The sequence below is a fragment of the Cibotium barometz genome, chromosome 14 (assembly GCF_041138505.1).
Source record: "Cibotium barometz isolate CiBa-2024 chromosome 14, ASM4113850v1, whole genome shotgun sequence".
NCBI classification, from domain to species: Eukaryota; Viridiplantae; Streptophyta; class Polypodiopsida; order Cyatheales; family Cibotiaceae; genus Cibotium; species Cibotium barometz.
This window is the reverse complement of record NC_141059.1, coordinates 25,355,545-25,382,104: the sequence shown is the minus strand read 5'-3', so window position 1 is coordinate 25,382,104 and position 26,560 is coordinate 25,355,545. Positions and strand designations below refer to the sequence as shown.

Sequence of the window (26,560 nt, the reverse complement as noted above, 5' to 3'; positions counted from 1 at the left end):
CTCAAAAATCTTGAGTACTCTCAAATATACTAGCACTCCGTCCGATAACTCCCTTGATGAATGATGCCTCTATCAATACATCAACATAAATTGACTCTTAACCAGTAGTCAAATGCTTAGCACTATTGTAGGCAAACTCAACCATAGGGATGTACCTCTCCCAATCAAATGGTCACCCTGGAGATGTATGCATGAAGCATATCCTCCAAAACGTGATTCACTCTCTCTGTTTGTCCATGAGATTGAGAATGATAAGAGAAACTCATACTCAGCATAGTCTCTAATTCTGGAAAACTAACTGCTCTAGAAGTGTCCAAAAAACTTGGAGTCCCAGTCATTCAATATGTTACAAGGCAAACCATACAATTTTAAAAGCTATTCAACAAATTGTTGCACCAATTCAGCTACTTTCACATTCGTCCTTGTGGATAAAAATCTTGTCATCTCCATCAACATGTCTACCACCACCTAGATAGCATCATGCTCTTTCTTGGTCCATGGCAATCCGGTAACAATCCATGGAAATACTTTCCCATTAATTAAAATGAGTCTCCAATGGATGTAACAACTCTCTAGGCCTAAGACCTTCAACCTTGTTCACCTCGCACTGCTGACATTTCACCACATAGTCCTAGACATCCACCTTCATTTTAGGCCACTAAAACATCCATTCTACCAAATCATAAGTTCGTTGTACCCCGGATAACCTGCCATAGGAGCTCACAACATTCAAATAGGATCCTCCTCCTAATCTCAGCACTATCTGGCATGCAAACTCTATCATCTCGGAACAACAAATTGTTTCGAATCAAGTACCGGCTAACAAACCACCCTAGCATGTGGTATAACCCCTGAGTCCTGGTCTGAAACTATGGGGCTCCCCATCTGGGCCTGCTACCAATACGAGCTAAAATGCCCATTGGTCTAACATAGACCTCTCGAGGAATCATATAAGTCGGTACGAATCTCACTAAAACTCAAAAGATTCACCTCCCCAATCCTACTCAAAGCATCTCCAATCCACTTTAAACTACCCTTCCTATACTTTGTTTCCATATCAAAGTCATGCATAAGTTCTGCTCATCGCGTCTTCCTCCCCCTCAACTCATGTCTATCATAGATGTACTTGATCAATTCATGGTCACTCAAAACAACAAATTTGGATCCATATAAATAATGCTCCAGATTTTTGATGTGTGAATCACCGCATATAACCCTTTCTCTCGAGTATGCCTTCTAACCTCACCTGAGTATTATCATCAAGTTTCCTACTCTCAAATACCACAAGTCGGCCCTCGTGGAACAAGGCATCCCCTATCGAATAATCACCAACACTAGTCTCAACCACGAATGGTTTGCAATGATCCGGTAAGGTCAAAACAGGTGAGTCCTTCACCTTAAGCTTGAGAGTACGAAAAGCCTCTTCAAGTCTCTCATTCCAGGTAATAGGACTATTGGACTTTCGTCCCTATCCTTTGAGGAGGTTCATTAAAGGAACAATCAGATATGAATAATCCCTCACGACTTTTTAAGAAAGACCGTGAATCTCAAAAACGCCCGAAGTTGCCTCATAGTCCGAGGAACTGACTCTATCTATCAAATCATATGCTCAGGGAAGGGGATACCTATTCTTTATTGTAATTTTATTCAACTTTGTATAATTAATGCACATCCACCAACTCCTGTCCTTCTTGCTTCAAAAGCATAGGAGCTCCCTAGGGAGATTTGCTTTTGCAAATCTGTCCCATCCTAAGATATTATGATGTCATGTGCATGCTCATGGACATGGCTGATCCAAAACTAATCCCTGATTTGCAGCACAAAACATCAGGATTTGAGCAATAGCAACTGTCACAAGCATGAGGAGGCCTATGTGTGGACCAAGACCCTGTCGGACAGGTTTGAGAGGTCATATACCTCCAGTCAGCAGCATGTGTATTAATGCATGTCCATGGAACTGGCTGACCAACAGTCGGCCAATTGATTTAGTACTCCAAGAGCCTATAAAAGGCAAAGCTCGTGCTCATTGTTATTCATCTCTCTCTCATATGGAGGTAAGCCCTAGATAGTAATCAGGTCGTCACTAGTCACTCTTTTGGGCAGGCCAAAGGCCATGGAATTTGTACAGACATATACACATCTTTGTATCATATCAATATACTGAATACACAGCCACCTCTCTCTATCTGTGTTGATTGTTCTTGCATCAAGAGTTCCAACTTCCTATGCAGGGCTTAGGGCTGAAAGAAGACTATCTAAGCTTCCGCATGTGATAGTGTTATCAAAGCATCAGGCTCAGCTATGCTAAGTGCTGTTGGTGTCCTAGAAGAAGTGCACACGTCCAAGAAGAGTAACTCAGCATGTGTCAAGACCCCCAGAAGCTGGTTGCTGTCAAGCAAACCCAAGGGGAGGGTTTCATGAGAGTCAGTAAACAGTTGGGGCTGCCAAGGAAGGCTTTTATGGAGAACTCCAATGGATGATGATCATCCAAGGGGTGGAGCCAAGGGTGCTAGGATCAATTTCAAGAAGAAAGATTAATGTTTGTGTTCAGGGACAGGGCGAGATGGCAAGGGGACAAAGTGGAACAAATGCACAAATCTCTACACCAGATTTCGAGTGGAATCATAGAGAAGGCAAGGTTTTTAGTGAAAAGGTTGCCACAGGATGGCCCACGGGAAGGATAACATGTATGGGAGACCATATGTGGAGACAAAGGATGATAACATAATTGTCCAAGGTCAAGGTTGGAATCCCGTCATCAAGTTTAGCACGAGGGGATGTCATGTGCATGCTCATGGACATGGTTGATCCTTGATTTGCAGCAGATAAGACATCAGAATTAGAGCAATAGCAGTTGTCACAGGCATGAGGAGGCCTATGTGTGGACCAGGACCCTATCGGAGAGGTTTGGGAGGTCTTATACCTCCAATCGGCAGCATGTATATTAACGCATGTCCATGGAATTGGCCAACCAGCAAAATCGGCCAGTTGATTTAGTACTCCAAGAGCCTATAGAAGGCAGATCTTGTGCTCATTGTTATTCATCTCTTTCCCATATGGAGATAGGTCTTGGATAGGAATTAGAAGGTCATTAGTCACATATACCTCCAGTCGGCAGCGTGTGTATTAATGCATGTTTATGGAACTGGCTGACCAGCAATCGGCCAATTGATTTAGCACTCCAAGAGCCTATAAAAGGCAGAGCTTGTGCTCATTTGTTATTCGTCTCTCCCATATGGAAATAATTCCTAGATAGGAACTAGAAGGTCATTGGTCACCCTTTTGGGCAGGCCAAAGGCCATGGAATTTGTACAAACATATAAGGGAAAAACCTAATCTGAGAAGGCAATGGTCAAAGATAGTTAGCACTAGAAGAAAACAGACAAAATTACTCAAGTTCATTAAAGCTAATCCTGATGAAGATGTTGTTCCTCTAGTGGATGCTTGGATTAAGGGATATAAGATTCCTAAGGTGTATGTGGATGGGGGTGCCCAAATGTGTGTCATGACAGAGAAAATCATGCATAGATTAGGGTTTGAAGTCAATGCTCCATCTCCCTATAAAGCTAAACTAGCCAATAATGTATGCATCAAGTGCCTAGGAGTCATCAAGGGTGTAAAGGTAATTGTTTGTGGTGTTGAGGTAGAGGTAGACATGTATGTGATCCCATCAAAGGGGGAGGACTATCCCATTATTTTAAGTAGGCCTTGGCTCATAGCTGTTGGGGCAGACCAAAAATGGGGGACACGTCTACTAGTTCTCAAGCCAGAGGAGAGAATGGTGCCAATAGGAAGAATATCACCTATGATATAAAAAAAGGAAAAAAAGTGGACCTAAGGTATGAAACTAGCTTGGATGAAGAAATCTCATATGATTACTCAGAAATAGAGTCCAGATCAAGTACCAGTGAGGAGGATTCCTCTATGGAGGTGATGGGACTCATCTTTCAAGGAAAGGAGGCCACCACAACAAAGGGAGACCAAGAAAAGGATGGTGATTCCCTACAGGTTGAAGACAAGTAAATAAAGAAGATGCTAGCAAAGGATTTGACACCAGAGGAGGAAGCAGCTTACATCACCATGCTAAAGAAGTACACCAACCTCTTCATCACCGACTACACCCAAGTAAAAGGAGTGGAAATCATAAAACATCATATAGAACTAAAGCCTGGTGCTAAGCCTGTGACTCAAAAATTAAGAAGGTTAGGAGTGGTCCAGAGAGAGGCTTTACTAATGGAGGTAAAGAGGCTCTTGAAAGCAGGTTCTATTTAGCCACTGGAAAACTCAGATTGGGTCTCCCCTGTAGTTGTTACCCCTAAGAAGAATGGAACATGGAGAATCTGTGTAGATTACAAGCCCTTAAATGCTGCCACAAAGAGGGACCACTTCCCCCTCCCATTCCAAGATGAAATCTTGAATGAAGTAGAAGGCCATGAAAGGTACACAGTATGTGATGGTTACTCTGGCTACTTCCAAATCAGGATAGCAGAGGAGGATCAACGCAAAACCACCGTCACCACTCCATGGGGATGCTTTGCTTACAAAGTAATGCCTTTTGGTCTCACAAATGCACCTCCCACCTTCCAGAGATTCATGAATTATGTTTTTCAGCCCTTCTTTGGGACCTCTATTAGAGTCTACATGGATGATTTCTGCATATATAGTAGCAGGGAATTGCATTTCCAAAGAGTCGAAGAAGGCTTACAAAAGTTGTATCAATTGGGTGGACAATTGAATCCTGACAAGTGCCACATAGCTCAAAGTGAAGTAAAGCTTTTGGGACACATCATCTCAACAAGAGGAATTGAAGCGGATTCAGCCAAGATTGAAGATCTTTTAGCTCTACCTTCACCTAAAAATGCAAGGGAGCTGGTCACATTCATTTAGAAAACCAGGTACATGTCTCGATTCATCCATCTTCTCTCACAAATTGTTTCACCATTGCAGAAGTTAGCACATAAAGACACCTTCACTTGGGATGAGGAGTGTGAAATTCAGTTTCAAGAAATAAAGAAGGTTCTTAGTTCATTGCCAACCCTAATGCCACCAGTATAGAATGAAGTGTTCTATGTTTCTCCAAGTGTGGGGACCGAGGCTATTGGGGCAGTCTTGATGCAGAAGGACCCAAAGAGTTCCTACATGAGGCCAATCTATTTTTCTAGCAGGATTATGACACAAGCAGAGAAGGGCTACAAAGAAGTAAAACAAATGGTTTCAGCCCTCATGTTTGCAATAAGAAAGTTCAGGTCTTATCTCTTGCCCAAGTAGTTTATAATTTTATTTTATTTTTAGTGAAGATGTATTTATATTAATAATATGAAAAGAGTACATATAAACTGTGGGTTAGTCTTCTCAAACAATCAAGAGAAGAACTACCCACAGAAACTGCTCAATCCAATATCCTCTTAGTGAGTAGTTTCATTGTATCTGACTCCGGTCTGTTTACACTCACTAGACTAGCAATTTTAGCTTTCTCTAAACAAATAACCTTCTTAGGATCTACACTTTGCATGCCATCATTAACAAAGACCAGAGTATTCCTCGTAGACCAAATCTCCCACAGGCATGTATGGATGGATAGATGTGATGTGAATCAGATAAAATGTGAATGAATGGATAGATGGATGTGATGTGAATAGATGTGATGAGATGTCATGTGAATCAGGATGTAAATGAATGATATGGGATGGATGTGGATGTATGTGAAAGGATGGATGTGGATGTATGTGAAGAATGGAAGTGGATGTATGTGAAAGAATGGATGTGGATGTATGTATGTGAAAGGATGGATGTGGATGTATGTGAAAGGATAGATGTGGATGTGTATGTGATAAGTATGGATGTGGATGTATGTGAAAGAATATATGTGGATGTAAATGTGATGGATTTGAACGAGAATAGAGGCGATGAGATGTGATGTAAATTGGATAGATATGAATGATAAAGGATGTGAATGAATGATATGGGATGTGAATGAATGTGTTAGCATGTGAATCGGGTTGTGAATGAATGATATAGGATGTGAATGAATTACAGGATTTACTTAGAAGATTAAACATCAACCATAGGCACTCTAGCCCATACTATCCACAATGTAATGGCTTGGTGGAGAAGATCAATGGAACGATATGTAAGATCATCACAAAGCAAGTGGCTAACCGGCCAAAAGATTGAGACAAGCACTTAACTGCAGTTTTATGGGCCTACAGGACATCTTTTAAAGCCTCCACCCAATTCACCCCCTTTCACCTGGTCTATGGACAAGAAGCCTCTACCCATCAAGGTAGAACTAGCCAGCTTGAGATTGATGGTGGATAGCAGGATAGCGTCCAATGACAGATTGAACCAGAGGCTTCTAGACCTCCAAAGGCTAGAGTTGGATAGAGAGCAAGCCATGGATTACTACATAGCACAAGCCAACAGGAAGAGGAACAAACTTAACCAGAAACTCCAGGACAAGGGGTTGAAGGAGGGCATGTTGGTCATTAGGTATGATAGTAGATTGGACAATATACATGATGCAAAGTTTCAACAGAGATGGGAGGGCCCCTTTATCATCAAGAATAGATTTCATAATGGCAGCTACTAGCTACAAGATCTCTCAAGACAGATGCACAAAACTAGGGTCAATGGCTAGCGGCTAAAACTCTATTTTCAGAGGATAGAGCAAATGGTAGAGGAGAATGAGCCATCTACTCACTTCATCAATCTTAAAGAAAAGTAGGAAGTCCATAACAAAGATCAAGGAGATTTTGCCTCCTCTCTCACCGCACTTTTCAGCCAACCATTGGGCTAGAGGTATAAATGCCTCTAGCTATGGTGGGAGGGCTAAGTATGAGATAGGGTAAATTGAAATTCTCCATGCATTAATTTCTTCTCATAGGGCTTGGGAAAAATGCACAAAATCTTGCCCCCCATCTCCCTTCTACCTTTTCAAAATCCCTTGGGTACTATATCTATAACTACACTATCTATAAGTATGCATATTTCTACCACATACTATTTGCCATATTTTTTCTCTCATCTTTATATACATATACTTGCACAAGTAAATAAATCCTAAGTCTATTTCCTCATATATATTTATGCCTAAGATATCTTTTTCCTAAAAGTCTCCTTTTGCACCCAACCTACTATGCCCTAGGGCCTATCCTAGCTATGCTATGATACTACTATATATAATATTTACACCACCATATTGTATTTATTAGAGTTCACACCTAATAGATACAAAAGCCATGCTACACCATATATATATACATATATATGCTATATAATATCATTTTTTCTCCCTCGCTATCAATCTCCACTCTCCCACCCTCTTTTTCTCTCGGACACCACCTTGTGGGGCCCACATGGGCCCACCCATGCCCGTGTGTTTACATGGGTGTCCCACTTGTCCCACATGCATGTTGGAAGCTCCCTCCTCACACCCTCATGCATAGCCTCTCCACTCGGGCCCACGTGGGCCACCCCGAGCCATCCCGCATACACATGCTCGCCCAAACCCTCATCAAGCTTCTCTCCCACATGAACAACCCCACACATGCCACCCTCCATGTAATTGTTAATTCCTTTCCTTTTTTGGAGAATTTATCATCAACCTACAAAAGTCAAAACCATCTTTGGATTGTGTGTGTATATACATATATATATATATATTCCTAAAAGTAGTCTCACTAGTCTTAGGCCCACACTAGACCTACCTTTTGAAAAAAACATGTAAGACAGTAAAGCCATGTAAAAAAAGGCTTCTCCAACTAAAACAAAAAAGAAAACAAATGAGGATGCGCACTTTGCTACAAGAATACAAGGTTCCAAAAGAGATATTCAAAGGTGGTCTCCGCTTCATCAACATTTTCCAACCTTCCACTTATGGAATAAGGCATGCAAAGTCTACCTTCCCTTTTTTTGTAATAAAGAAACAAAATATCAAAGCTTGGTATTATCTCAAGAATTTCTTTTGTGGAGAAACCCACCATCTCTAGGAACATCCATGAGGATTCACTAGGCCTCTACACACCATTTACATATCCTTGGAGAGGCTCATTTTGGAGAATTACTTGGAGATATCTTAGCTCATGTAACCCCAACTCACCTTGGATATCCAAAGTATCTCCATCCTCATCTATCCAAAATATCCCGCCACATGGCAGGCTAAGAGGACACCAAACCTTGTAATATCTCATGATATGAAATATCTTTGAACTCTTGGAGGCGGCAGGCCTATAAAAAGGGTCATAGTCTTGGCACCAACACAAGAGAAGATAGAGATCCATCCATAGGAGCCATTACCCTTCATCTCTATCCATCATCCTTAGGTTATCACTCTAGTCCTCTCCATCCTCAAGTCTTGTAATCCTTATGCTTGTATCCCTACTTTTCATATCAATAAGATTGTATTGTGGGCTTTTCCTATCATCAAGTGTATATTCTCTCTCTCTCCCTCTCCCTCTAGAGCTCTGTCATCAGAGGGGTTTCCGGCTGAGTGGACGATGCACACTATTGTGCCGATCCATAAAGCGGGAGATGTACTAGACCCCGGGAACTACACGACCATCATGATTGGCCATATATTGGCTAAACTATACGGGGCAGTTTTGGAGGCAGAGCTGAGCACTCATGCAGAGGATGGGGGATTGAGAGCAGCAGGCCAGGCAGGCTTCCGACGAGCCTTCTCGACCATCAACCACATTTTTACATTGAGGTGCCTGATTGATTAGGCCAAGGCACGGAGGCAACGGCTCTATTGTTGCTTTGTGGATTTCCGCAAGGCATTTGATACTGTGCCCAGAGAGCGCCTCTTTCGACGACTACAGACACTAGGCATACCCTCAGACATGATGTCGGGCATATATAGGCTATATGAGCAGGTCTTTGGGAGAGTCCGATGCCCAGGAGGCTTGTCCGACACAATTGCTAGCACCATTGGTGTGAAGCAGGGGTGCCCGCTCTCCCCCACGCTCTTTGGGCTCTATATTGATGAGGTGGTCGACTACATCACATAGGGAGGAGGCTCTGGGGTTGAGCTATCAGGTAATACTGTTGTCATGTGCACAGTGTGTATCTACCGTGTGCTACACGCACGCAAGACTAGCTTCGAGGTTTTGGGAAGCATGGAGCTAGGCAGGCTGATTGGCAAGCTGAGTTAGGGATAGACTAACAGGCGGGCACCCAAGTATGGACGAGCGGGCACCCAAGCGTGGACGCCCGATGACCGGCCAAGAGCCTATAAAAGGGTGGCCAAGGTTAGTCATTAGTCATATAGAGAGTCTCGTGAGTTTGTGAGAGCTCTATGGTCTGGAGCCTGGATCTAGTGCAGACTGCACCTGCTTTATGCAGCCGAGGCCGGCAGCAGTCTCGAGGCTTGCGAGGGTAGCTTCGTGGCGGTATGGGACGTCACGAGGTAGAGGCTGGTCGGTACGTCAACCTAGTTAGCTCAGCTCGTGGCTCGGTGGGGACAGCCAAGACTGTGGGCTTGCCCACGGCTGTCATGGTTGGGAGGTGAGTCAAGCTTGCACCTCCTTCTTGTTTGTTTGTTTGTTTGCAGGTTTCGAGTCTCGAACCAGGATCGTTCTACGAGGAGATCCTTGGGGATTTGACAGTGGTATCAGAGCATGCCTCGTGAACGAGCAAGTCGGTAGGTAGAGAAGATGAGGTCAAAGGTATGTGTTCAAGAAGCTTGCTGTTTTGTTATACATGCTGCTGATTTTTCAGAAAGTATGTGCTTTTTCCGTCAAAGAAACCCAGGATGATGGAGATGGTCGTCTAGAAAGGGTTGTTTGCTTTGCAAGAAGTAGGTTGAAGACGCTTGTGCAGTAGTATGCATGAGTCGGGTGAGAAAAACAGAAAAGCACGTAGCTTTTTGTTGAACGCGAGAGAGACTAAGAGAAGAGAGATGTGATTGTTTTGGAGCTGCTGGTCGTGAAGTGTTGCAGGCGGGCAGACATGCGGGCAGGAGGCTATGCAATCGGCCAGGCCTACGTAGGCCGGCGCTCAGACCTACGAAGGCAGGCGCATTGGCCAGGCAGGGCGACGCCCAGGCTATGCTGGCAGCCAGCCATAGGCGGCCAGGCCTACGTTGGCAAGCGGCCAAGCCTAGGCAGGGCTGGCGCAGGCTCTCGTGTACAGCCAGGTACACCCGCACGCAGCGAAGTTGGCGACACACTCAGATGGCGACAGCGTTATTTTCGAGGGGCCAGAAAAAAAAATAGCGAAAGCATCCGCCCGATTCGGCGCTTTTGTTTTTTTTGGTTTTTATTAAACTTTTTTTTTATAAAAGTTTAAAGGTCCCTATGGTTCAACATGTTTTTTTTTTTAAGAAAACAGAACTTTTATATATATATATATATATATATATATATATATTGAAAAAAAAAACACAAGCAAAAGCTCAAGTAGCTTTTGGGGCAAGCTATATAAACCCCTTAAGTGGACTTCTTGCCACACATCTGTCAAGTTTTCAAGCTCTCAAGCTCTCAAGTTCACTCGCATTTTTTTGTGCAAGACCGAATTTTTTCTCCGCTCGCCCTCTTCAAGATGTCGACCCAAGAATCGGAGTTGGAGCCCCTCGTGTCGTTGAACACGAAGGCTTGCCCGCTACGGAAGATACCGATGCCGATCTTTGTTACGATTATGTGTCAAAATCAGATTTCCAAGAGTTCAAAGTAGCTCTCGAAGCTTCTTCGTCGGAACGTCGGGCACAAATCGTAGCCCAGATGCAAGCTTTGCAAAACTCCATCGCTCTCTTGACCACTACCCTCTCTACTCTGTCAGGTATGGATACCTTGGCCTCTGCTTTAGGCCCCAATATTACTCCGGAACAGTTCGAGGGCGGGCATAAGCAACGTACCAAGGAGATCGTGGACACTTGGCTACATAAGTGGCAAGTTCACTTTCAGTTTCATCCATATGATGATGGAAAAAAGATCCAGTTAGCAGCAGGTTTCCTCTCAGGCAAAGCTTTGCTTTGGTGGAAGGAACTCAACCCTAAGCCAACGATTTGGGCACAATTCGAAGACATCTTCAAGAAGGAATTCCTCAAGAAAGAGGATGATTATGATGTTGCCCGGTTTACAGCTTTGACCATGACCTTGCAGCACCTCACTTATGAGGTCTACCTCTAGAAGTTTAGGGACTTGCAGATGAAAGCTACAAAGATGGATCCCACTACTCTTTTGGGGTTCTTCGTAGCTGGTTTACCAGACTCATACCGTTTACAGGTTAAAAATAACAAATGCAAAACATTGGACGAAGCCATTCATTCAGCTCGTATCTATGATGATACAATGGTTTCTTCCAAGTCTAAACCCGTTACCGAGCAGGGGAACAAGCATAAAAGAAAGTTCTCCACACCTATGGCTAACACGATTGAAGGCAAGTCTTCAAACCAACCTTCGAAGAATTCAAATTCGACTCCAGCGAAGAAGAAACGACTCCTCAGGGCTTTAAAGCTCAAGAAGGAGAGACGTTGTTTTATCTGCGAAGAAAAAGGACACATGCGTAACGAGTGCCCAAAGCAAAAGGGTGCAAAGACCAACACAGGACCCAAGCCCAAGGCAGCTAACCAGTTGTCTTTGACAGGTATGTCAATTACTGTACTCTCGCCCTAGTACTTGTTCTGATTGTCTGTTCAACTCTAAAGTATTTAGCTTGCATGATCTTCTCCGCGTTTATGGAGAAGTAAATGGCTATAAGATTCACATTCTTCTAGACCCTGGCAGCTCACACAACTTTGTTAACTACAAACTTGTGCAGAAATTGAGTCTTGATACGACACCCAGCGATCATACCTATGAGGTACGCCTACCTACGGAAAGGCAAGTATGGGATCAAAAGGTGGAGATGCTTCCAATCCAGATTCAGGACTACAAAGATACTCTGAAATGCTATGTTATGCACCTAGAAAATGTAGACTTGTTATTAGGGATTGAGTGGTTTAAGACTCTTCAAGTCCAGATAGATTGGTCTAGTCATATTTTTTCTTTTTAGCATAAGGACACCCAGTATAGTATTTTAGGTGATTGTATTCATCCCTCTCAGGGACCTCTTGTAAATACAATTGATTTTGGAAATATAATGGATTCTTCTTTGTATACCGCTTTCCATTGTGTATTGATTCCACTTTCTTCATTTCTCATACCTTCCATGGATGTCAATGAATTAAGTGTGTTTAAAAGCAAAGAATTACAGAAGATACTTGATTCGTTTCAAGACATATTTCCTAAGGAACTGCCATCGGGTTTACCACCTGAACAGGCAGTAGATCATCATATTGACTTGATCCCTAGTGCTCATCCTGTCAGTATTCTCCCTTACAGGATGAGCCAAGCTGAGGAAAATGAGTTGGCTAAACAACTCGCAGATTATTTGAGGATGGGCCAGATCTGTCCAAGTAAATCACCTTGGGGTGCACCTGTGTTGCTTAGGAGAAAGAAGGACAACACCTGGAGAATGTGTATAGATTACAAGAGATTGAGCAAGCTGACCATTAAGAACCGTTATCCTCTCCCTAGATCAGATGACCTGATTGACCGGTTAGCAGGAGCAAAATATTTCACGAAGATCGATTTACGTACTGGCTATCACCAGATACGTATTCATGATTTACGTATCTGGCTATCACCAGATACGTATTCATGAAAGGCATGTCAAAAGAACCGCCTTTCGGACTAGGTATGGCCATTACGAGTTTCTCGTATTACCTTTTGGGTTAACCAATGCTCCAGCCACTTTCCAGCAAATGATGAACGATCTTTTTCGTGAACATTTTTGGGAAAATTTGTGATGGTGTTCCTGGATGATATTTTGATATATAGTCGTACTCTTGAGGATCATGTTAGACACCTCACGATTGTCTTATCTATTTTAGGACAGAATCGACTATATGCTAAATTAAGTAAATGTGAGTTCTTTATGACCGACATCATTTACTTGGAACACAAGATCACTCGAGATGGATTGAGCATTGACTATGACCGAGTTCAGAAGGTTCTGGACTGGCCTATACCGCGTACAGTGAAACAACTTCGTTCTTTTCTCGGTTTTGTTGTTTTTCTTCGAAAATCTGTACGGGAGTACTCTTAGCTCACACTACCGATGACTGACTTGTTGAAAGGTCGTGGACGTAAGTCCAATCAGCCTATCATTTGGAATAAAGATCTAGATATGGCCATCAGACTTTTGAAAGATAAAGTCAAGGAAGCACCTATCTTAGCATTACCTGGCCTTATGTTCTTGAAACTGATGCCAGTGACTATGCTATCGGGGCTACTCTATTTCAAGATGGTAGACCGACTGCTTTTGAAAGTAAAAAGCTAGACGACACTCAATCTCCTTGGCCAACCCTTAAGAAAGAGCTTTATGCTGTGATTCATGCTCTCAAGGTTTGGAGACATTATTTATATGGCTCCAAGTTTGTGGTATTGACTGATCATCAGTCAATCAAGTATGTGTGTGATGCGGATGATTTGAGAGGAAGGAAAGCTCATTGGGCTGAGTTAATGCAAGATTTTGATTTTGAGATTCGTTATCGGAAAGGGTCCATGAATAATGTTGCAGATGCGCTTAGTCGAATTAGAGAGGTGAATACTTTATCATTCACCGAGATTTCTACTGACTTATTTCAGTCATTGAGAGGGCTTTGCAGGACTGATAGTTATTTTGGTCCATTTTGGCAGAAGATCCAGGACGGGAGCTCGTTGATTGACCAAGACTCAATGACTGAGCAGTCTACCATTCAGGCTGCAGCAGGAGACCAGTGGATGATTCGGAATGGTTTACTATTCCGTAATGACAAAATTTGTGTACCACAGATCCCGGACATCAGGTCCAAGATTCTTAAGGAGTGTCACGACGCCCCTTCTGCTGGACACCCTGGGGTACACAGGACACTATCGTTAGTGAAACACACTTTTTATTGGCCAAAGATGAAAGGATATGTAGAAGATTATGTTCTCAAGTGTCAAATTTGTCAGGCAAATAAAGCTGAACGCTTTAGACAGGCTGGGTTGTTGCATCCTTTGCAAATCCCAGGTAATAAATGGAAAAGTATTTCCATGGATTTTATTACCGGATTGCCAAGAACACATCAAGGCCACAATTCTATTTGGGTTGTGGTAGAACGCTTGACAAAAATGGCTAGATTTTTACCGACCCGGAAGACTATTACAGCTACACAATTAGCACAGCAGTTTATCGAGAAATTGTTTAGACTGTACGGGTTACCGCAGGACATAGTCAGTGATAGGGACTCTAAGTTTACAAGTGATTTTTGGAAACTTGTTTTTGAGAAGTTGGAAACAACTTTGAATTTGACTTCCTCTGATCATCCTCAATCTGATGGCCAAACTGAAAGAGTGAATCAGATTTTGGAGGATATGCTTCGAGCATATGTATCCAAAAGACAGAGTTCATGGGAGAGGATTATCTTCCTATGTTAGAATTTGCATATAACAGTACTAAGCATACGAGTACAGGTTTTAGTCCTTTCATGCTTATGTATGGTTTTCAACCTCGATCACCTGTTACAGTAGGATTCTCAGGACTTCAGCATGATGCAGTACGTAACTTTTTGCAAGATATGCAGGAAATGTTACAAGTTGCGAAGGAATCTATTAGAAGTGCTCAAGACCGAGACAGATTTTATTCTAACAGACATCGTTCACCCAGAGAGTTCTCTGAAGGAACGATGGTTTATTTGCGAGTTCCGAAAGATTCTGAGACTTTACGGACAGGTCGATCTCCGAAATTATCCCCTAGATACTGTGGACCATTTTCGTATTACACGAAGGATTGGATTTGCCTTCTCATGTGAAAGTTCATCCTGTATTTCATGTCAGTAGACTTAAGGAAGTACTGGGTGGCACATATCAATTAGTTACTCCTCAAGAAATTATAGATGTTGAGGACATGACATTTGTTCCGCACGAACCTGAAAAGATTCTTGGATTTCGTGAAAGAAGATTGCGTAATACGCTTATCACGGAATACAAGATCAAGTGGAAGCATCGTGTTGAGGAGGACGCTACATGGGAGACATTGACTACTCTTCAAAGAGATTACCCTCGCTTTTTAGTGAGCTCAGGAGTGAGCTCACTAAAGGAAGGGGAGTATGTCATGTGCACAGTGTGTATCTACCGTGTGCTACACACACGCAAGACTAGCTTCGAGGTTTGGGGAAGCTTGGAGCTAGGCAGGCTGATTGGCGAGCTGAGTTAGGGATAGACTAACAAGCGGGCACCCAAGTATGGACGGGCGGGCGCAGTGTGGACGCCCGATGATCGGCCAAGAGCCTATAAAAGTATGGCGGGCGCAGTGTGGACGCCCGATGACCGGCCAAGAGCCTATAAAAGGGTGGCCAAGATTAGTCATTAGTCATATAGAGAGTCTCGCGAGTTTGTGAGAGCTCTATGGTCTAGAGCCTGGATCTAGTGCAGACGTGCACCTGCTTTATGCAGCCAAGGCCAACAGCAGTCTCGAGGCCCGCGAGGGCAGCTTCGTGGCGGTATGGGACGTCACAAGGTAGAGGCTGGTCGGTACGTCAACCTAGTTAGCTCAGCTCGTGGCTCGGTGGGGACAGCCAAGACTGTGGGCTTGCCCACGGCTGTCATGGTTGGGAGGTGAGTCAGCAGGCCTGCACCCCCTTCTTGCTTGTTTGTTTGTTTGCAGGTTTCGAGTCTCGAACCAAGAGCGTTCTACGAGGAGATCCTTGGGGATTTGACAACTGTCCAGGTTATGCTTTATGCTGATGACATCGTCGTGGTATCCGACACACAGGTTGGGCTTCAAAGACACCTTGTGGCTCTTGATGACTTCTGCGCACAACAGGGTCTCACAGTGAACCTTGGGAAAACCAAGGTTATGATCTTCCACACCTCACCTGCAGTCAGGAGCCACACTACTCTCACATTAGCAGGAGGGCGGGTCGAGGTGGTGAGCTCTTATGTTTACCTTGGCATCACATTTACTAGCTCAGCTAGACGCTTCTCCATGGCTCAGGCAGTCCGAGACAGTGACTCGGGGGTATGCAGCTCTTGCTGGCCTTGAGCGTCGCTGTCATCAGGCACATTTTCAGGAACCCCGCACGAAGGGGTGGCTCTTTGATACACTAGTGACACCAGCCTTGATGTATGCACCAGCGGTTTGGGCACCAGGGCTTGCAGCCTCCACATGGGTACACCTGGAGAGACCAAAGATCTTGATGCTCTCGAGGATGATACGCAGCAAACCATCCGTCCCGCACGACATTGTTCGAGCTGAGTTTGCTACACCACCTATGGCAGTGGAGGCATTGTTCCAGACGATCTCCTTTATATACAGGATGAGGGAGATGCCCACGGAGAGATTATCCCGCCGAGCTTTTGAGGCATCCAAACAGTTGGCCGAGGCTGGACACACTGGATCTTGGTATGCACAGATGCTACAGTGGTTCTCACATCATGGGATAGACATTGAGCGGTTGCCACCTTTTCAGTATGATCAGTCTGCTCCACGGGGTTACCTCTCTCTCAATGAGAGGATTAGAGTGATGAGAAAGGACATATGGCAGCGCTACATACAGGAGACATGGACAACACCAGCACCAGAGAGCCCACTACCACCGAAGATGCTGTATTACAGAGACCACTTTATGAGCATCTCAGGGGATGGGTTTATACAGCGACCGCGGTATATGGATGTATACATGCCACACAGCTCTTGCGCTGCTATTGGACAACTACGAGTCTCATCACATCAGCTAGAGATAGAGGCTGGGAGAGCGGCACGGGTTCCCAGAGCCAAGCCGATATGCAGATTGTGCCGCGAGGAGGTGGAGACTGAGGATCACTTTGTATGTAGATGTAGAGCCCACTAGGGGGTCAGAGATAGATATGCAAGATTGTTTGAGGAGCACTCTTCACTACTTTTCCTTGAATAACATCGACCCTATCTAGATCCATAATCAAAAAATCTAGGGACTGTGCATAATCCTAGATGAATATCAGTAAAACTGCCTTTGACAAAAGCATGTAGCTTGTCTTTTGGGAACAATGTAAGAATCTCCAGTACCAGGTAAACTGCGGGATATAAGAAGCAAATGATCCCATTTGGGTCAAATGGCACAGGCGAGATTGTGCTTGAAAGTCCGCATTGGCAAGTATGAACTGCCTATAAATCACGATGTAGCCGAGATTGTGCTTGAAAATCCACATTGGTAGGTATGAATTGTCTCCCATGTGTTAACTGTCTTCCCATCAGTCAGTTGTCGTTGCCACCATAAAAATGCATTGTCTTTCAGTAAAGACATAGTGAAGGTAATCTTTTTGGCATCCGTAAGGTCCTAGGATTCAAAGTACAAGCGAAGCTTATATAGCCATTGGTCAAGATTATGTTTATTGCGTTGTTGACCGGAATAGGAATCAAGGGGTTTACGCTCCAGTTTCTTAGTTTTAGATGCTTATAAAGACGATAAATAACCTTTAAGTCATTGGCCTCTACCTCTAAGGATATAATGTTGCTGTCTGAAATTGGTGCGAGGATCGAAGCCGTTGAATTTGTAGGTTGAGAGTGACATGATTACATCTGCTGCATATCTGTGAAGTAAGAGTCCAAAGTCTTCTAGAATTGACTTTGCATTGCTGCCATCTGGGTCTGCATCTCTTGCTACCATCGAGAGAGAACTTTGTCTTCTAGAATTGACTTTGCATTGCTGCCATCTGGGTCTGCATCTCTTGCTACCATCGAGAGAGAACTTTGTCTTCAAGAATTGGCTCATCCGCCATGGTAGGAGATGGAACCTGGTCGTGCTGCTACAGCTTCTCTTGGAGATGTTGCGCCCTAGTGAGAACCATCGCCGGAAGGGCGAGTCTAGGTCATCGTGGAATGAAGTTGGGGCGAGGCTATCAAGGGAGGAGCAGCAATAGACCACCCGGTATATCACGGGAGGTCGACAGGAATTGTGGTCGGGCTAGGACTCTGGGGTACCAAAGAGGGTGTCTGTGTCCGGGGAGAATAGTGAGGTGTCGGATCACGAATTGTAAAAGCAGTAGGTGACACCTCTAGGATAAAGACTGATCTCATGGAAGAGGATACAACAAAGTGGAATAGAGAGGCCCACATACGGGTACCACTCTGCTAAAGGAAAGTGTAATAGTGCAGTACTCCTTGGCAGTAGTCACTGCAAAGATCCACACATCGACGTTGAGAGGCTGGGAGGTAGGTGTGGCTACTTGGACTTGAAAAGTTCAGGGTTAGGGATTAGATACGGGAGAAGGCACTTGAGTAATCGTTGGAGAGGGTTCCCGAGGAGGAGAATTCTACAGATAACTAAGTTCGTAAATTTCCTTGGCCATAAGCCACCTCAACAAAAGGGTTTATTGAAAGATAGTGGGTGTGTCCGAGCATAAGCAGGTAGGTGTCCTTAGTAATAAATGTGACATTATTACCTAAGGTGTGCTGTGCGCGTAAGATGATGAAACGACGGGTTTCCCTAATATGGAAATGCCACATGTTGTTTCTTTAAAAAAAATTTGATTTACCGGTCTATTTTAATGGAAAGAACACACACGGTGTTTTAATGGAATCAGGCTGATTGCTGTGCGTACTGGCTACTGATCAGTTCTGCATGAAGGAGCGCACAACTGAATTGCGCAGGCATGGAGAGGAGGGAGGTTTGGTCATGTGTGTGGCAAACGAGGAACAACACAATATTCAGCCCTCCTGTTTGCCTGGGCCAAATGATTGTTTCCCATGCAACTTTGGTTCGAGTGTACCATGCCATCCAAACGTGACCAAAGAAAGTTGCGGACTAGTCTTCGTGGTGGCTTGACCAATGAATCCTTGTAAGAAGCACCAACAGGAAAAGTTATACCAGGTTGAGGCAAGAAATACTTGGTTAATCACCAAGGCTCTAGAGGCTAAGTGCAATTTCCTAGAGCTCCAATGAAGCAGCTTTTTACTTATGCTCATGAGAACTAGACTATGTAGGGAACACATCAAACCCAACGTGACATCCAAGTTATCTCAGAGAGGGAGGAACAATCATAGCAAGTCATTGGAGGATCCCACCCGGTATGCTAAGTTTTATGAGGAGATGATGGCTAACCACACTTAGAAGAATGTCTCCCAGAAATCTCAAATCATAGATACTTCCAAACAGGTTCCTACCGTAAACGAAAGTTTAAGTTTGGGAAGGCTTCACATAACGAAAACCAAATCCGGACTTTGGGTGAGCCCCATCCAAAGAAAGACAAGAAGAACTAGTGGAACCTTTGAAATGTTCGGGAGGGCCTGCGTTTCACTTGCGGTGAGAAGAGACATATGAAGTCGAGTTGTCCGTAGGCGAAGAACAAGCTCAAGGCAGTTCGGAGTGAAAAGTTAACTCTAAAATTACTCCCGTTAATACCATAGTTCTAGATCATAGTGCTTGCATGTAACTTCAACATGCCAGTCTTCGGTCCCAACAATCTAATATGGATGTATGGATCGGTGTTTGGGAAGATCCTGCATTCTTTTTTGAACGTGGCACTTCAGTAATGAAAACTTGTGAAGAAGTTTTGAATGGAGACAACAAAGTGATCTTGTGTAGTACCGTGTGAACCTGGCGGTGGGACATGGACAGATTTGAGATAAGGGTCTTCCATTGCCCTCAATATATAGGTTGAGCCACATACAAAACTGACTAAAATTTTAAAGAAAACTGCAAATCTATTTTTCAAAAGTCTCTCACCAATGTTAGAGGGAAACAAAGCTGTATCCCCGTAATCAAAATCTGTCTCTTGTTGCTGACTGAAGCTTGCTGAAGCTTGACCACCACCAATGCTGAGCATTCCATAACTATATCCAAAAGTTGTTCCTCTGTACAAGAAAAATAAATAAATGCAAAATAATTTGTGAGCCCATTTTCCATGAATTGGATGTCTTATTTTCAATCTTTTTTCTTTTCTATATATGGATGACATGTTTTATATATTTTCTGTCTTTCCTTATTTGTTTCATCTGAAAAAAAGTCATCTAACTTATGACATCAAAAGTATAAAGGCCTTCCTTGGATTTTCTTAATATTTTTACTTTTATTTTTATTTTTATGACTTTTTTTAATAGATAGCATCAGACCTGTGTGAAGATAGTCGTCTCAAATCCGGAGTTCCTGAGGGCTCTGGAGATTGCAGCCTGCTTGGAGGACTAGAGGGCTGAAAAAAATCGCAAGAACCTCTTAAAATGAACTTTATGCAAAAAATGAGAAAAAAAAAAGTTATATATATTGAAAAAAATTATAGCTGTTTTATTCTTTACAAATACCAAATTAGGTTTCTTAACTAATGAAAAGTACTTTAATGCTCAATAAAATTTTAAAGCCTTCCAAATTCTAAGAAAAAATGATAACTCAAGACACAGATAAACGAGGGAAAAAAATATGTCAAAAAAAAAAAAAGAAAAGCCTAAAGCATAAAAATATTCATTACTCAAATTTACAGAAAAATGATTATTATTCGGCGAAGCATGAAATATACTGTTAATTTCGAGGACAAAAAAGAGAGCGAGCGGGAAAAAGAATGTTTGGAAATTTAGAAATTTGGTTAAATCAGCAGAAAATGGCGCGTACATGCAGCTCGATGGAAACTGGCAAATCCATAGCCGAAAACTTGAGATTGACTTGGTTGGCGAAGCTTTCCTATGCTAGCAAGAAATGCATACGTCAAGCTCCAAGATAGCCAACCTACCATGCAAATGCAAGGACTTGCCTTAAATGAGTTTCTTTGCACAACTACTCCTTTTCCATTTCGTCATGGTCATGGGTCTTGGGAAGGAAGATCTTAGGACACTTTATTTCAAATCTCCTACACTTAGCTCTCAACATGTATTAAATTCTACAGCTTGCTCATGTGGAATAACATGATTTGGCTCGCTCTCAACATTTGTGCAAAATGATTTCCAGCTGATAGGGTGCCCTAGCTGTCAACATCTTTGCAGAATGTTCCACTCCTCGAGACCATGACGGTAGGGTGCCTTGGCTATCAATATCTTTACAGAATGTTCCACTCCTTGTGACCATGACAATTGGGTTTTTCTCTAGGGAACGACCTCCCCATGGCCTTTCCCTACACCATCATGTGAAACTTCACATGGCACACTTGGTCCCATGGGCAAAACTACCAGTGGGATTGCTCATCCATAAGATCAAGCTCTAGGCATGTCACATATAAGATGTCTAGCTTGTTTTGTTTTTTGTAAATGACACAAGGAGAGAAGGGGGAGGGGGTGGAGGGAGACACTACTGATGTTACAATGATAGAGTGTAAGAGTATTCAACTTTCTAAGGGGAAATGACACATGCAAGGACTAGAGCCTCGAGTCTCAAGCTAGGTGCGAGGATTTTGAGCCTCATAAGAAATGACAAAGAACAGGTTGAGCAAAGTTAGAGAGAAAGAAGAGAGTGGGGAAGATGCTGCATTAGAGTTATTTTTCATAGTCCTTATTTTTTAGGACTATTTTAAGGAATGAACTTTAACTACATCACACTTATTGAACATATATTTAGTTTACATTTAAAAATGAAAACTAGTTTAGTCGAAACATTAAAAAGAAACACATTACATATAACAAACTGTTCACATTAAAATTTAAACAAAAAAATCACCCCAAAAAAAGGAATTATATCATCAGAGGCAAATTACATAAGGTTTATGGTGAATACACAAGAGACCCATAACAAAAAAATATATTCTTCTTGTATAAAAAAGGAGAGCATATCATCAAAGCATAGAAATGTCACCATTCAAAGCACTCTTGGGCAAGAATGTTTATCTCCTCTAAATTTCTCTAATCCAACCACAAGAGTTGAGGCATTCAGAAAAAAGCTCAAAGAGATGGAGGAACAGACCAAGGCGATCCAAAAAGATATTAAAGCTACTCAAGATCGACAAAAGCATTATGCTGATACAAGGAGGTCTGAAAGGATCTTCAAGAAGGAGACAAAGTTCTTCTACGAGTGCGACCCAAGCGTAGTTCTTTGTCACTTGGGAATTATAAGAAACTCAGCCCAAGGTATTGTGGACCCTATACAGTTATGAAGTGTTTGGGTAAAAGTGCCTATAAGCTCCAACTCACAGCCCATATTAAGGTCCACAATGTATTTCATGTAAGTTTGTTAAAGCCTTATGTACCTAGTCTCGATCATATTCTTGATGATGAACAAGTTGTAATCCCAACTTAGGGAGTCCTTGGGTTTCAGCCTAGCATGATTATAGATTCTAGAGAAAGGTAACTCCGTAATAGAACTCTTGTAGAACATTTAGTATAATGGAAAGATTACCCTGAAGAAGATGCAACTTGGGAACATGAGGTGACACTCTTGAAGGATTACCCCGAATTCATGACGAGATGAGGATATCTCGATTTCTTTACGAGGGGAGGGATGTAACATCTTCAATAATATTGCATGCCCATGAATTTATGGTCTTTTTTAATGCATTCCACAAGAGAATTGGAGTGTCCATAGGTAGCGACAAAAGTGATCATAGAAGCTTGTGTCAAGAATAATCTACCTTTTGAAGAAGAATGGGTAGCAATTTTGTAACATTGCTAGAGAGAGATGAAATCTACAACATCCATACACCCAAGGAGCATGGAAGTGCCAACAATGGAGTGTCGTCTCTTTAGAGTATGATGCTGACTAGTTCACTGGCATAGATCTTACCATTAAAGAGATATTTAGGTTAGTAATGAGTGTGATCCATTGAGTGTGATCCATATGTTCTAATAGATTATAATTATTAATTTTTATAATACATATTTGTTGAAGTAAATGTTTAAAAACTATACATATAAGATAAGCATTATTGATCTTTTCTACCTTTGTTGTGAGTAGAGTAAGAGTATTGAGTTATTATTCTTAGTCTCAATCTCTTCTACCTTTGTTGTGAGTAGAGTAAGTGTATTGAGTTATTATTCTTAGTCTCAATCTTTCAATTCTTGCATTGAGTGTCTTCTACCAAGTCACTCTAAAATTGGTACTACTTAGTGATTTGAATCTTTATTTATTCTACTAGTTCCAATTGTACCAAAATGATGAATGCAAAAAGATATACAAAACAAACCGATAACTAAGGTTAGCATCATCTACTCGCCTCAATCAAGGTGGTTCAACAATTTATATGAGTTCCTTTGCTCACATGCCGTCTCCATGTTGCATCTACGTGTGGTGTGATCATATTGTTGAATTGACAAAATCAAGCGTTTTGATAGTGCTCACTTTAGACACTTAGGTTAGCCATAGGTCAACCTCATCGATTGGTAAAAATGGAGTTTATGTACACTTCACACCATGCCCAGTAGGATGCATGTAAGTGCAAGTTGATAGAACACACTCTATGGTAGAAGAAAATCTCATCTTTCCAAGACACCTTGTTTGTGGGCTCCGAATAGGGGCCATGATAACCTTGGATAGGCTTGGAAGTTGCACCAAGAATTTATGATCTATTACTTAGTATAATATTTTTCCCCAATCAAGTGATGTGGTCGATTGGGTTCATTTGGACAAGTCCTACGACCTATGATACAACCAAACCTAGGTATTATAAATATACGTGTTTGGTAGCATCTCTGTCACATTAAGATCGTCTAAATCTATCTTCATTGCATTGCGTGCCCTTGCTAGTGCATGGCATCTTGTGTCTTAAATCCCTAACAAAGCTCCTTGTCGATGTGCACACATGGGCAGCAGATGACATCAACTTTGTAATTCGGTTTGCCTCAATCATTTAATATTGTTGTTTATCTCTCATGCAGTAAGTTCTTTGTCTTGTGGAAGATTTTGTTGTTTGTGTGAACACACAAATAACAAAATTCAATATTGTTGTTTATCCATGGAGTAAGTTCTTTGTTTTGTGGAAGATTTTGGTTGTTTGTGTGAACACACAAGTAGTATTTTCAGGTAACTTCCTCTCCATGCATGAGGTAGCCCAAAATAGGCTTGTATTTGGGCATTAAGGGTATGGACAAAACAATGAGGAATTGATGCTGTTGGTGGAATGAAGTATTGCTTAAAGCATGGCGATCCATCTAATAGGCAAGGGAATCGAACCACCTTTCACAAATGTGCATTCACGCATTTGTAGGACTTCCAAGGATTGCGATTTATGTAATAATGGCAGATACATTGGAAAAGAGTTTAAGAGTTAGACTTTTTTAAAGCCATAGACCTAGATGAAGCTAGAGATGGAGAAATGGGTGAACTTGGATGGAATAACAAGGGACCCACAATGCTACCACCTTTTCCTAATATGCTCTATATTTAAACAAAGCCATACTCTCTCTCTCTCTCTCTCTCTCTCTCTCTCTCTCTCTCTCTCTCTCTCTCTCTCTCGTATCATACCATCACTTATTGTACCCATACTTGGCATAGTAGGATCTAGATTTTTCATCTTGTATAATCTTAGAATCTTAACTTTCAATTTTTAGTTTTATTTACTCTTTCCCTTTCTTTTTTCATCTATAATGAGATTTTATGGACACTGTCATTTTGGTCTCATAGACACTTTGGGTCTTTTGAAGGCATTAATATAAATCTCTCTCTCTCTCTCTCTCTCTCTCTCTCTCTCTCTTGATTCCACCTAAGTTTACTTGAACAAGTTTAAAATTTCTATCTAGGTATTTATCGCTCTTATTATAGTTCTCTTCAGCATCATGTGGTTGATTTAAATGCATTTAGGTCATCCAAAGTCGTATATCAAATTGACAATGTAATGATAGTACTGAGGTCCATTAAAAACATTCTTGGTGCTTGTTTATGTCCACAATTCAAGGATAATGTGTCATGGGACTAACTTTGTATACAGTACACTTTTAGGCCCATCAAAGACATTCTTGGTGCTCATTTATGTCCACAATTCAAGGATAATGTGTCATGGGAGTAGCTTTGTATATAGTACGCATGGAAAAATATGAAAATATTGACATCAACAAACCATGTGGTTGATAGCCAGATAGCGAGCGTTTGAGATATTCAGCCATGGCTACTAAGGATTTAGCCTAACCTTTGATTTTAGGGCTTTTGATGTAGTTTCATTCACCTTAATTTACCTACAACTTTCACACACAAGGACCAAAATGTAGCCTAATAAATTACTTGAGAAACAAGGAGGAGAAATATATAAAGATATATAGTATATTATTCAACATTTCAATACATTAAGTACCTGCATAGAGGCTTTGAGAGAAACAAGGAGGAGAAATATATAAAGATATATATTATATTATTCAACATTTCAATACATTAAGTACCTGCATAGAGGATTTGAGATAGCTTTTTTGAGTATATCTACCGTTTAGAATACTTCTTAACTTATAGATGGTCTAATGTTTATATCTTTACATGGGATTATATATTATCCTATTTATTGGCATACTATCTAGATACATAAAAAAAAAGATTAGCTTGATGTTTTATAGTTATGCATGCTAATTGCTTCCTAATTTTTACCATGATGGTTACCCATAGTGGAGTCCTTATATCTTTTAACTATTCAAAGTGGAGCATTAAATGCTGAGGGTGGAGCCTTGCAACAAATTTTGCTTGACTGTTGACTATGAGATTATTTTCTTTAATTGTCATGATAGCCCTTGTTTAGGGAATCTTGGTATCCACAAAGGCCATTAAATTTGGTTGGGAAGAATTTTAATTGGCATAAAATGTTATTACCAACCACATGCTAAGTGATTTATATAAAGTACATAAGGTACGGTAGCTTGTTGTATTCGTTATAGATATGTAGAAGAAAGGGGGAAAAGTTTTTGTTAGATTACCATGAAATAGCGATATACATGATGCCACTTAAATAATAATTAGTTTTTTAACACAATTGGTTCAGGTTTTCCCATAAGTCTTATATACATAGCTCAAATTGTGTGTGGAAATCTCATGACAACTAACATTATTAGCGTTGTAGTTAAAGTTTACTTATCATTTTTGGTAGGAGGAATTCAAAATCATGTATAAGTAACTAGAACAAAACAAGTTTGGTAGGTCATTATGAATTCAATTAGTCAAACTAAAACTATAAGGTAACTAGACTCTAGAAAACATACTTTGTAATTATGTTTATAGATGCAATTTGATTAGGACTACTTTTTATTAGCCAAAGATACTTAGGTGTAAAAAATGAAAGCAATTGTGAGGGACCATTTTTAATTAGCCATGGTTGACAAGGGAAAGTATTTAGCTAGAGAAATACCATACAAACATGGTGGAATGTGTTTCTTGACTTCTTTAACTTCATATCTATAATGTTTTGTTATTATTTGAAAAGTAACAAAAAATGTGAATGGATTACATATATTAAAATGGTGAAGAATTTCATAACTATTATGATGATGGTTTATGTAAAGAATGGAATTGAACATGATAGAACATGTCTACATACACAATTTTTTCTACTTATTAAAACTTGAAGAGTTATTACCTTTGTGATAATTAGAAAATCTCTCTCTCTCTCTCTCTCTCTCTCTCTCTCTCTCTCTCTCTCTCTCTCTTCATATGCAAGGGACCAGGTAGACATTGTCTCATCTTATGTAAACTTGG

At 41.6% G+C, this 26,560-nt stretch overlaps 1 protein-coding gene across 8 annotated transcripts in view; it reads right to left on the bottom strand.

Moving 5' to 3' along the window:
- The window catches only part of LOC147631850 (uncharacterized), a 231,822-nt gene extending 211,107 nt beyond the window's left edge, over nt 1–20,715 (bottom strand). For all 8 annotated transcript variants that reach the window (XR_015267360.1, XR_015267361.1, XM_086808399.1 and 5 more), the window contains exons 1-3: nt 20,585–20,715; nt 20,095–20,171; nt 19,709–19,836 (exon numbers count right to left, since the gene is read on the bottom strand). Coding sequence is in view for 5 of the 8 variants with exons in the window: in XM_086808399.1 (XP_086664525.1) it covers nt 19,709–19,836; nt 20,095–20,171; nt 20,585–20,614 (235 nt within the window). In the remaining 3 variants the exon portion in view is untranslated. The remainder of the gene's footprint in view (nt 1–19,708; nt 19,837–20,094; nt 20,172–20,584) is intronic.
- Between the last annotated feature and the right edge of the window lie 5,845 nt (nt 20,716–26,560).